This window comes from Anopheles moucheti, chromosome 3, assembly GCF_943734755.1.
Source record: "Anopheles moucheti chromosome 3, idAnoMoucSN_F20_07, whole genome shotgun sequence".
Classification (NCBI taxonomy): Eukaryota; Metazoa; Arthropoda; class Insecta; order Diptera; family Culicidae; genus Anopheles; species Anopheles moucheti.
In genome coordinates, this window is record NC_069141.1 from 90053510 (window position 1) to 90065966 (window position 12457).

The 12457-nt window shown below is 46.1% G+C and overlaps 1 protein-coding gene across 3 annotated transcripts in view; it reads right to left on the reverse strand.

The window, feature by feature from the left end:
- The window catches only part of LOC128305110 (talin-2), a 51151-nt gene that overhangs the window by 13691 nt on the left and 25003 nt on the right, over positions 1-12457 (reverse strand). For all 3 annotated transcript variants that reach the window (XM_053042413.1, XM_053042414.1, XM_053042415.1), the window contains exons 3-6: positions 1676-2529; positions 1091-1594; positions 703-797; positions 354-442 (exon numbers count right to left, since the gene is read on the reverse strand). In XM_053042413.1, coding sequence (XP_052898373.1) covers positions 354-442; positions 703-797; positions 1091-1594; positions 1676-2487 — 1500 coding nt within the window. In that variant the 5' untranslated portion in view covers positions 2488-2529. The remainder of the gene's footprint in view (positions 1-353; positions 443-702; positions 798-1090; positions 1595-1675; positions 2530-12457) is intronic.

Consider the following 12457-nt stretch of genomic DNA (forward strand, 5'->3'; position numbering starts at 1 on the left):
TGCTAGCAGCTTTGTTAAGAGTGTGTGAGTTTATGTGTGCGTGTGTGTTAGTTGATGCTTTGTGATTAGGGTGAGTTGTGTGAGTGTCATTAATATCCGAGCCAAAATTGTAATTCACCTACGTCTAGAAGTTACGAGTTTTGGTTTTAGTAGACAACGACAACAATGGTTACGCAGCATGAAACGAGATGAAACAAAACGAAGGTAAAGCTTTATGAGACATTAACCAACCACACAAATCCCTTCGGGTGAATCCGAAGTGTGGATAAAAAGTCACGAAACACAATTTGAACGTTCAGTTAGTATGTTAACAGAAAGTAAAGATATAAGCACAGCAGCTTGTCTGCTCTCACCATCGGTGGCTGGTGTGCCAGGTTGACCTGACCGACGATGGCACCGTACTGTATCGATTGCATCTCGCCTGTACCGTACGGCCGTTCGCCTTTACCCGGGCCAGCAACAAATTCAATCACACACACCCAATCACGCGCACGAACGAAATGAAGAAACGGAACCAGTATCGGCAACAGAAGATCGATCGTATTGCAAAAGAAAATATACGGAAAAAAGGAATAACAAATCAATACAAAAATATGTCAAAATATGATACTTTGCCGTACAAAACTAGAACATTGGAAAATCTAGCATAGCAACTAGAATACAAAAACAATTTGTTCATGAGAGGGAATATGCTATGCTTACCGTCTGTTCCACGCATAATGGCCGGTTTAGCGATGGAATGGGTTTCCACCTTTCCGGATTTATTGTTCGTCTCTTCGTGTTGCAGGAAGGTGGCCCTAAAAGTATAGTAGACATCTCCATTTCAGCAAATGTTGTCCAAGGATTTAAAAACGCTTGTTCATAGTATAACCATTCTTGTAAAATGCAACACAATACACTTTAGATAACCAAGAAGGCTCAGAAAGTTTCCACCATCAACAACCCACAACTTGACCGGTTCTATCAGCGTCTTGCTATGAGGTTCTAAAACTTTATCGTTTGTTAAGAGTACATACGATAAAAAATGATCACTTCCTCGAATGGTCATTCTATTAAAACCGAAGTCACTTTGTCATGCTGGCGTGCTTACTTTGACGGTGCGACGCTTTCCTCCACCATGGTGGATCCTTCGTCACCCTCGATACCGAAATGGTCCTTCGCTTGTTTCTTCTTCAGGATGATGTCGATGTAGCCGGCGATCAGCTGCACGATTTGTTCCGCTTCCGTCGTTTGCACCGAATAGTACGAATCGGCATAGTCACCAAAATCGAGCGTGAATGTGTTCGGCGAGGCACCCCACCGACGTACGGTCGTCAGCGGCCACGATTTCATGATCTCTTTCGTCGTTTCGTCGAGCCGAAGGACGGAATCCTTCGTTACGCCCAACAGACGAGGCACGAGCTTATTCTTGCCGGTCATTTTCTCCTTCACAAGGAAGAATGTTACACCGTACGTGGGAAGTTCGCGTGCTGTCTTGGTGTAGACATACTTCGCGTCTAGCTCGGACAGACCGATGAGCTTTCGGTGCTCGGCGAATATCTTCCGCTCGATGTTCTTCGTGCGAACGTACGATGCGGGCAGAAATTCGCGCAAACTGCAAATAGAAAAATAACCAAGTATTAGTCTAAACAATGTTTGTTGGTGTAATGCGTAACGGGCAGGAATCGATACATACTCCAAGAAACCAGCTCTGTGCTTCGTCTCGTTATGGTCACCGAACTGGATTTGCACTTGAATGCCGGCAAATTCGCACGCTTTGTCTTGCGTGACCGGATGCGTACCATCCAGGATGGCGTCACGTGCCTGCACGTACAGCAGATTGAGCTGTACCGGATCACGTGAGTCGATGTTCTGATCGGAGTAGAAGAATTTGCGCCTCAGCAGTACCGTTTCCTGTTCGTCAATGCCCTGCTCGCGCAACGTCTTCCCCACATCCACCCAGTTAATCTCGTCATCCGTCCGCAGCTTCTTCCGCAAGCTCTCCATCTTCGCATCCCGCTCCTTTTCTTGCGCCTTACGACGCAACGTGAGCGTGCCGGTGTTGGAGCGATTGTCTGGCTGGTTTTCGTTTTGCGCCTCCGGATCTTCGCGCACCAGCCCGTACTCTTCGTGGTTGGTAATGCCAATCTTTGTACAGATTACCACCATCAGCTGCAATACCGGCTGCGAATCGTCGACCAGAATCGTCTTGACGGCACCGTCCAGCATGCGGACGCGCAACGTCCGATGCTTCTGTCTGTACTCGAGCACATCGAGATTGTGCAGCATGTAGTAGCCCAGGTTGCGGGCCGGTTCCAACCACACACCCTGCCGGGTGTCATCGTCCGCTAGGAACAGGCCGAACTCCTGCGCCTGGCCCTGCACCGCTTCCGCGAACTTGTCCTTGATAATGCGACACGCATCGAACACGGTCGTGCTCGGATCGAACTGGATCGTCTTTGTCACCCGGCCTCCCTCGAGGCTGATCCGTAGGGAAAGTGTGGACATCCTAGTGACTGAGCTGCTGCTATGGTGGCTGCTCTAGTGAAGCTGCAATGATGCGAGAGGGAGAAACAAAATACGACGGATTGAGATTAGTATTGTTATTCGATAGCACCTAACTTTGTTGATAGAAGGAATAATTCAGCAAAGCAAAACCATTGATGCAGGCATATCCCATTCGCAATTGATCCGATTGTGATGCCGTATTAGAACTGTGTTTCTAGAGCAAGCTTATTGTAGACGAGCGTCCGGTTTTAATGCTATTAATTCCTTATCATATCGTGTCACTCAAACGTTCGTAATCGTTCCATCCATCCATAGTGGAGATGGAATCTTTCCGGAATAATAAAACAACCTCAAAATCATTCCCGAACAACGGGAACACATAAATTGACCACTACCAGTACTTCACCGCTACCTTCCCCTATATATCTCCCTCTGTGACTTCGTTTTGTGGTCCGCGGTTACCAAAGACCCCAACACAGTGTGTGTCCCACTCAAACCACACCGCCAGAGATCAGCTGCATTGTCGTCGTACTGGGGCGGGCGCGTGTCGAAAGCATCATAAATCACAATTTATCGTACGTCCTGTGCGAGGCTGTCATCAACCAGACAGTTCCGCCACTGTGCCATCCCGGTCGAAGGGACATTGACATCCTGCCTCCAAACCGCAACCAATACGCGAAAGGACACATTCACGCGTGTCCGCAAAAGGACTGCAAAACGTGGACAAATAAAATCCGTCATCTACCGTCCGCGGAACCGTACAGTGGCACATGGCACGTACGAATCTGTTATAAAGCGTGACCGAGATGCAAAATCGATCGATGCAGAGAACGCACGGCAACTGTTGGTGTTGTGGCTCACAGGAATCGAGTTTGGAACACATTACGCTCAAAACCGCTACAACAAGCAGCAAATGGCCGATAAAAAGCGCATCATGTTTCTTCCTTAACGTTGGCGCCACGTCCCCTCTACCCTCTTCATGCTCTCTCTCTCTCTCGCTGGGAATTCAATCACTTCGCTCTGAAGAGTGTATCCTGCTGATGGATGTCTGAATGTCCTTTCGATGCGGTGCAACACACAAACTTGCCAAGTGTCGCGTAAGTCACGAAGCGCTATCGCAGTCACGTTTCCTTCGTTTGCCGTTTTATTTTCACCACTTTTTCTTGCGCCCCGGCACGATAAGCAAAGTGTTTTGAGCACTCCTCAGTGGCTCGACGAGCGACGGAGCGAGTCACTTTGTATCGGTAATCTCCCTCATACTTCGGTTGTGATGAAGAATCTGATGCCGTAAGATGCTTAAGCTCCGCTGGTGCAGTGGAGTGGAAAATTAGCCGTTACATTAAAATATGTTGCCATCGGAAAAAGGGCGGGAGGCCATAAATCGTACTCCAAGCAGTAGCGCCGTGCCCAACAAGAACACTTCACCTCCACAGAGCGCCACCGCCGCGTGACACAAAACCATATATTCGATAAATCGATAACGTTTGTTGGGTGGGGACGCGGGAAATACACACAGAGATCCGTTTCACGGAAAATCGCTTGACGGGCGCGCGAGAGTGTCCTTCTGCTTCTCATTATCGGTTATGGAGTGTTGAAAAATGGTGCACCCATTCGTATTCTATTGGATTTAGCCGCCAGCGGGGACCATTTCGAGTCCAGCGCGTCGTACAGTAGTCGAATCGTGGAGAGCTTGGATACTGATACAACGCGGAAGAGAAAAGATCGTGGGAAGCTTGAAGTCAACCACGGTAACCAAGGCAACGACCGACGTTCATTAATTTTATTTTCCTAATCTGACACCGCAGAGGTGGGATTAATGTGATTATTCACTTTTCGGCAGAATAGCACTAAACAGCTTTCGGTCGTTTATTTGCTTCTATCCATGTGTGTAAATGCGTTGCGGAAAAGCTTTTCCAGCCGAAAGTCTTCAACAACCTTGCAAAGGAAAGCTGTGGCGTCGTGATATACGACATCTTGTCTTAGTTCGTTTGGCATCTTCACATCCGTCCTTCCTTGACACGCTTCAGATTGGCTGCTCGTTGCGAAGTGTCACACTTCCGGTCGTAGAAATTAATTGAAACATACTGCTGCTGTCCCACCCAAAAGGACTAGCGTCTCCCTCTGCTTCAGGTACACCTATCGCGTACACGCTCTACAGCATGCAACCGATAAGAAAATGGTATCAAATACCCCACATACGCTACTACGGTAACTGCCGACGAAAGCTGCAGACATCAAAACTAGCCTATTCGAATGGCCATTCACCATGGCTTTCTTTCATCAAGCTGGGGTTCAGTGGTGAGTACAATTCATCCATCCATCGAGCGTCATTGTCACCATAACAACGGAAGGAACGCCTGCGCACACACAAAGAAGAAGCATCTCGCTTCTGGATGGCTTATACAAGCCCAACCACTCACCCCAATACATACCAACCAGCAAAAGGAAACGCTCTACTACCGCGAAGAATTTCTCTAAAGGTGTCAAGTCGGTCTCCTTCCTGTCATTCGTGTCAAAGAAAACGCGGTATAAAATGAAATCCTATGTCCATTTGAGGAAAATAAAGACGAATTCATCTGAACATTGAACAAGAAAAGAAAATTTGGATTGCATCACGGGGGGGGGGGGGGGGGGGGGGGGGTAAACAAACACATTCACATACTCCACACAAACACACCTACCCACACACACACACACACACACGAATAGAAAGATGAACGAGCGTATTGCGAGAAGTTTTCCACCGGTTTCTCAAGTGCTTTTGGGTCGTTGCCCTTTGAAGCTGATAAGAAAACAGCTTTCAAAACGCTTTTCTTTTCCAAGAAGCCTAGTGTTTTTTTGTGTGTCTAGGACTTCGTGGTTGTATAATTCTTTTTGAACCTGATTGTCCTCGCTCCACAACGAGGTTTCCCGCAAACAACACATCCAAAACCGCTTACCGCAGCTTGTTCTCTGTTTGTTCAAGGCAAGTTACAGGTGAAAGGTTTAGCAACATTCAAACGCTTTCCTGTCGACTCCGTTGGGAAAGGAAAAAAAACGCACGGTAAATGACATTCTTTTCCGCGTCTCTTTGGCACCACGTTGGGCTTGATGTCAAGTGTCAGACGATCGGCAGATGCGATGCAACCGGGAGGGATAATAATCCTGCAATTGTGCGCAAAAGGATAACTGCCGATATTTTGCAGAAACGGAAGGAAATACCTCTAGTCTCTGTAACCTTCCTCCTACTGCCCGGATCCGGTAAGGGATCGAGCCGAGGTCTCTTGGTGTTTTAGCAAGCAAGACATCGGAAGCAGCTGGGATTGAACCTTCTGGTTGTGAGACATTCAAATTGTTTCCGCCACATATTATATTCTGTTGCAGAAGTTTTCTCGATAATTACTTACATACATACGACGCATAGCAGTACACTTGGTCTAACATATATCTGCCCTTCTCACTATGAACCCGAAGAGGAATGCTTGTGGATTAATTTCCAAAACCTTTACAAACGCAACCCTGTGCAAGCGCAGACACTATCAAAGGCTATGGTGTCTGTGCTCGTGTCTAGCTTTGATCCACCACGGTAGCACAGCGAGGTCGTTCGATACCAACAGCCACAACACGGTTGCATCAATGTTCGCCGCGTACACCCACCCACGCAGCGAAAGGTGTGTGTGTAATATAATACCCATTTTCCACACCGAGCCCGTCAACGGAACGGAAGTCATCCTCCTTTCTTTCTTCCGATGTGTTCATCAGGTTCAATATTTGCTATTCGCCAGAGTCATCTAGATGTCAGGATGACACGTGTGCTGACACACAGGTGTATCGTGTTGCATCACACGAATCAGTACAACGCGCTGTTTGGACATCGAAGGAAAGAAAACAATCACAGTCCATTATTTTTGCCCATGAGTGACTGGGAGAATCCTGATCCTAGATTCCTTGTTATCAGAATGGAATTAAGACACCAAAATTTGGATGTTTTTTATGTCCACGCCATATTAAATGTTATCTTTGAAAATGTCCAGTTCCTTCCTGTTACCGTTTGGTGCTCGCGTGTCGATCAATGAACAACCTGTTGAGTAGAGTGTACACCTAGCTATCTAGGACACACCTGACCATTATCCTCCCGAATGGATGCTTGGTGCCTTATGTTGCGTGTGTTGGTTTGCTGGATATATTGATGCGAACCATAAATAAGCACAGTCAATGCAGTTCTCGAACAACACACCAAGCGTGTGATGTGGTTACCCTGTGACTGTGCCTTCATTGTCCAGCCTTCCTTCCTCCAGCACATCCTCGTCGTGTCTCACCATTTTCTCACGATGTGTCGCCAGGCGGCAGACTCTACTTTATCGGCTTTCCACCGGTGTGGATAACGACGATAAGGCCATTCTTAATGCAAATTTATCGATCCCTTTGCTTACCCAGCAAAGCATTGCACTTGCACCGGAACAGTACGGACGGAAGGGTTCCACCATAAGCGGGTTGCACCACGATAACGACGATTCTGAAGGGATGGAGATAGCAAAATACGGTCTGTGTGCCGGAAGTAAAAAAAAAAAGTACGTGTCGACGGTACCGGTGTTGACGCTCCAATCCATTCCATTACGTTCCAATGCAGAGAGAGTGAGAGATTGTTTTAATTGATTTCATTTTAGGCCGAGAAATCCGAAACCGTTTGTTCAGATGTACTGCGGTTTCGACGTTAGGTCCGTGCTATTTCCGTGTTTGTATGTTCGCACCACACACAACTACGAGTGTGGGCTATCGAATCAATTCATTTCGGGGGTTTGGGTTGTAGCATACACTTTCTTGTTGAGTTGAATTTATTGCTTATCGGGCAGACACAAGCGAAGTTCGGATGGGATCGAAGAGATGCATAAAATTATCATAATTTGCACAAACAATGTCCGCAGCACCACCCTTGAAGAGATAAATAAAGATAAGCATCCAAAGTTTCATCGATCTGGGATGTTCCTTCCGTTGAAACTCACTTACTTCAAGACAAGATGGCAGCGTTGTGCAACATCAGGGTGCGAAATCAGTTGAGGGATCATATGTTCTTACCAGAAAAATGCTTCTAAGTAAACTGTAAAGTGTACAGGAAGCGATTGTAGATTACAATAAAAGGTGACACTTTAATAAAAGGTGGGACTCCTTCCCACCCAATATGACTCCCTACTCCACCTGATTCCACTTTAACTTCTACTGGAAGAATTCCTTCCACTTCTACTGGAGAGTTTTCGTTTGATAGTATCGACATTACCGGTTGATTCGATTTCTGAGATAATCGAGCAAAAGGCGGTTCTAGCGGATGCATCGTTTAGTCGTCAAGCCTCATTAACTTCCGGTACACGGCAGGTTTCCTGCTTTCCCAATAAAAAAAGGGTTCCTCTGCTTTTCATGCATCGTAACAAGGACAAAACGTTACCTTTTCGAGTGGCTTTTGAGTCGATTTTGCACAAAGCAATGGATTTTTTAGTGGGTTTTAGGTTAACCATTGTCGAAAAAGGATGCATTCAGCTACAATTAATTTAATAGAGACTATGTTCTATAAGGTAATATAATTTGCCACATGTGTAACTCAATGTTACCCTTATGCTATTTTACGCTTGTGATTGATTTTCTATCCATTTGGCATATAATATATAAAGTTATAGCTTTAATCCACTAAATGGCACAGGCTCTTTTGTTCTCCGTCACTTTCACTTCATTAAATGTAGCATAGTTTCACTGACAGCTGAGGCGACGAAATCAATCGCTTTTTGTTTTTGCTATCGTGGGGAGAGAGTTTTTCCTAACCGCATGAACTTTACAACTGAAAACATTTTACTGTTTTGTGGGCAAAACACGCTCACTCAACCCTCCTCCAGCGTGAGGTGAGAGTTGTCTGATGGGTGGGAGTGAGATGTTGCCGGTGTAGTGGTGGATACACACACTAAGCTACACGTCCCTACACTCGACACACCCGATACTTTACCAACAATCCCACACTCGCGCACATACACTCAGCCGTGGCATGGGGATTTCACTCCGATATTTACGGAAGGGATTCACCTATAATCGTATTATCCTCTACTTAGCGCACGCACGCACACACCGATAACTTCATTTTCCGATGCTCATTCGTAGGAAGGAAAAGGTAAGCGATTACACAAATTTCATACATTCTTACGTAAAAGAAATTCGTTTCTTACATCTTTAAAGCCATGGCACGATGCGTGTGTAACGGAAAAAGGTTTTCCAATACCACCAGAGCGAGTAGAACGGAATCCACGATAAGGAAATCGACACACAACGTTTGATGTAAGGCGAGATTTTCCGCTTGTTACTTCTACGGTGGTACAGCACCAACTGAATGACAGCGTACCGCACACACCACGATGAAGTACGGTATACGCTTGATCCTTTTCGGTGTGAAAACCTTACCAATACCAATAACCTTTCCACGCTGTACGTGTGTGAGTGAAAAACGAATTTATAGTATCCGTACTGTGATGGGAAGGAAAATTCATCCCCTATTTGCGGCTCACTAGGGGATGGTTGCTATGGTTTAGCTGTGTGCGTTATACAAGCGGTGACTTCTGCGCACTGTACACGTACACACTGAAACGTGCACAGTGTGCTAACACCAACACATCGCACCACAATGCGCCTACTGAACGAAACCCGCTTTGCTATAACTTATTTGTTAACCCTTAACTTCGAGTGTAAACTATACCAATATACCACCACATGCGTTCTCGTAGTACAATGTTTCTTTTTAGTTACTTTCTAAATTTTTCACCGCTATCGAGTACTACGCTTTTGTCGTAGGGGGGGCTTTGAGGTTTTTCCGAAACATTGCAGCAAACGCGTAACAGTGGCTCCCCTTTTCCTAACGCTTACACCCACTCTTACCCAAGTCGACGCCGGTAGCACACTCCTCCAGTGGTAGCAGTAGTCAGTGGGTCGAAAACAATCCTTCCTTCCCTTCGATTCCACACGAGTCACTTTGCCGTTACATAAAAAGGCAACGAGACGTACTCAAATGCTGTCAGAAACAAGAGTCACATTTCGTCACAAAACCATTCTGCGCGCACAGAGGACGACGCTTGGAGGGCAACGCCATCGTGCAGGACGGATACCTACAGGCTGGAGCGACGCATGACGGGCTCTCGGTGTGTGTTGTGTGAGTTACTGTGTACGAAGCAGTTTGTTGTCAATGTTGATTTGAATTCTGCTGCTTAACGTGATGTGCGGCAAGCAACGCGACGCGAACCGTATGTCCCCGTATGTTTTCCAGTGACGGAGCTTACATGAGCTGCTTTAAGAAGGATTAAAATTCCATTCTTTAGCGAGCGGTGGTTTGCTGGTTGAAGAGAGGTGGTGGTTGTGCACATCATTCTTCTTATCTTTTTGGTCAACTGGCGTATGTCTGTGTATGTTTGCCGAGCCAAAGGTCGTCCGATAGCTGTTATGGTTGACGCCGACGGTCTCGACACCACACTGCGAGAAGTCACCTAAATCCACCTCATACACGCGGTTATGTACCGAAGAAACCTTTGACGTTATCAACAAACTTCTGACACACAGTGAGCCACATATCTCTGGGTGTGTATGGGAGCCCCCGCCATCAGAATCGAAAACTCAACCGTTAACTTTTTGGCATCATTTTTCATCTACAAATGCGTCCTCGGATGGTCGTTTGTTAAAATATCCGACCAAGACATCCCAGCGACACAGCGAATGCCGGGAATGGTTTTTATGGACATGGAGGATATCTTCACTAAACCCCCCCGCTGCTGCTGCTGTTCCGTTCGAATTTTTTCATCTTGTCCATGCTTTACTCGCGCTTTTAGAATGAATTACGAACGCGCCCCATCTTCATTAGACTGCTGCTGCTAGCAAAGATGTCAGCAAAGACGATAATCGATCGCATTTCTTCTGCCAAAAGCAAGGGATCGTCCATTCCTTTCTCACCTTCAACAGCAAAAGAACAGAACGTGGCACAAAAATAATGAATCCTATATAAGATACGCGCGCGCCCGGTCGTTCGATCGATAATGAAAGGTGGTCACACTTTTCAGCGCTTTTAAAACGGCAACGGTGCCGTGTCCCGTAATTCATGCCATTCCACGGTACGTTGATGATTGATTGGTTGGGTAAGCGAGTTTTCACCGTCGAAAGTTCTTAAATGCTTCTGCAATATCCGGAAAACTCTACCGGAGGTGTTTTAGGACGCTTGGATAAAGTTTGTGAGACATGGTTGGAATTCGTTCCAGGATGGAGCTACTGCCACTTCCACTTGCCATGCCCACACTCAGGGACGTTTAATTTATGAATGAATATATACATTTCTTACCCCCACACGCGCTCTAATGAACTGACTAACGTGTATACGGCCACAGCTTGACTGTCTGTCGGAATGGCGACTGGACACTCGGGAAATGACACATAACCACCACACAACAGAGCTTCTTGTTTTCCCGGAGGGCTGTTTTTGGATCTCTCAGGAAAATGCAATAAGTCGGAAAATTGCCGACTCTGTGTTTGCCAGTCCGCATCGAACGACCAATCCTTTTCCGTTTACTCTCTTTTGCTTATATTATTTATCTACGAAGGTTTGACCGCTCAGTCAGCCATACCAGGACCAAACCTCGCCTTAGCGTTGGAAGGCTCTGGGTAAGCTTGCTGAACAAGTCGTGTTGTAGAGTTGATAGATACTCGGCCGCCCCAACACCAGCTGTCGCCCGGTGTAAAACTGAATATGAAGAAAAATAGAATGGCCAAAAGCAAATAATATCTCCCACCCCGGAGCACTCCGGAAAACTTACCCCACAAGCAAATAGTTGGCAGGCAATGGGAAAAACGCACATTTTCGGACCGTTTTTTTCTGTACGTGTGTAAATGATTAATTTGATGGTCGTCTGTTCGTTTTTTATGCGCTTTTCGCCATTTATTCTTCGGCGATTCGGTCTGCCCTATAAAGGATGTGGGGCGTCGTCTTCATTCCTTGCCAAAGGTGGAGTCGGAACGAAGGCACGACCTCAGCCAGATCCTTCCGCCTTGGTGGATTATTTAAGCTTACGATTTTGCTTTCCTATTTTACGCAGCTGTAATTACCATTCACCATTGAAGTGGGGTCTACAAGATCTGCAAAACCCCAAAAACCCATTCAATAATGAATTAGAAAATTCGTAACGAGTTTTTCATCCCCAAACCACAAAACCCCAAAACTCGAAACTTGGTAGCGGACCAAAATTATTATTCTGAAACACTCGCCAAAAAAAAAAAATACTGGGCGATGTCTCCAAACTCATGGGGAGGAAAAAATCTCCTATTGGATGTAGAGCGTCCTCCATGATGAGTCTCGAAAAGCTTCAAGCTACTCTCCCCGCCCTAGCTGGAGAGGGTTTGTCCGATAATTATTGACACATTTTCCAAGTGATACGGGCTCTGCCTTCTTTTTTTTTTGTTAATTCTCTTTTCCACGACCTCTGTTTCCGCTTCATTGCCCATTTCCACCAATTATCTTCTCTTTTTTCCTCCCCGAGATTCTCGTGCAACTCATCCTTACGGTTTCAAATTGTCATCATGGCGTATTTTTTTACCGTCCGACATTCGATGACACACTCCGCCCGGAGGATCAAACAGAAAACTGGAACACTCGGCAAAAAGGAAAAACTACACACATAAAAAATATCCTCGTACTACAACGGGAAACGAAAAATCATCTACAAAATACTGGCATACTAGGGCATCTGCTTCTGGAGGATGCCTTCGAAGCGTCACCGTCAGTCAAACGGACACTCTGATTCGGAACCATGGTAAGAAGAACAGAACAACAACAACAGCAAAAAAAAAAACAACCCGTCGGGTTTTCATTGATTAAAATGAATTCAATTTTGAGCTGAACCTAATGGAAAAATAATCCTTTTAAAATCAATCCCGGTGTTTCGCTGCCTGGCTTCTGCTTCCTGCCGATGCCGGGACCGGAGTT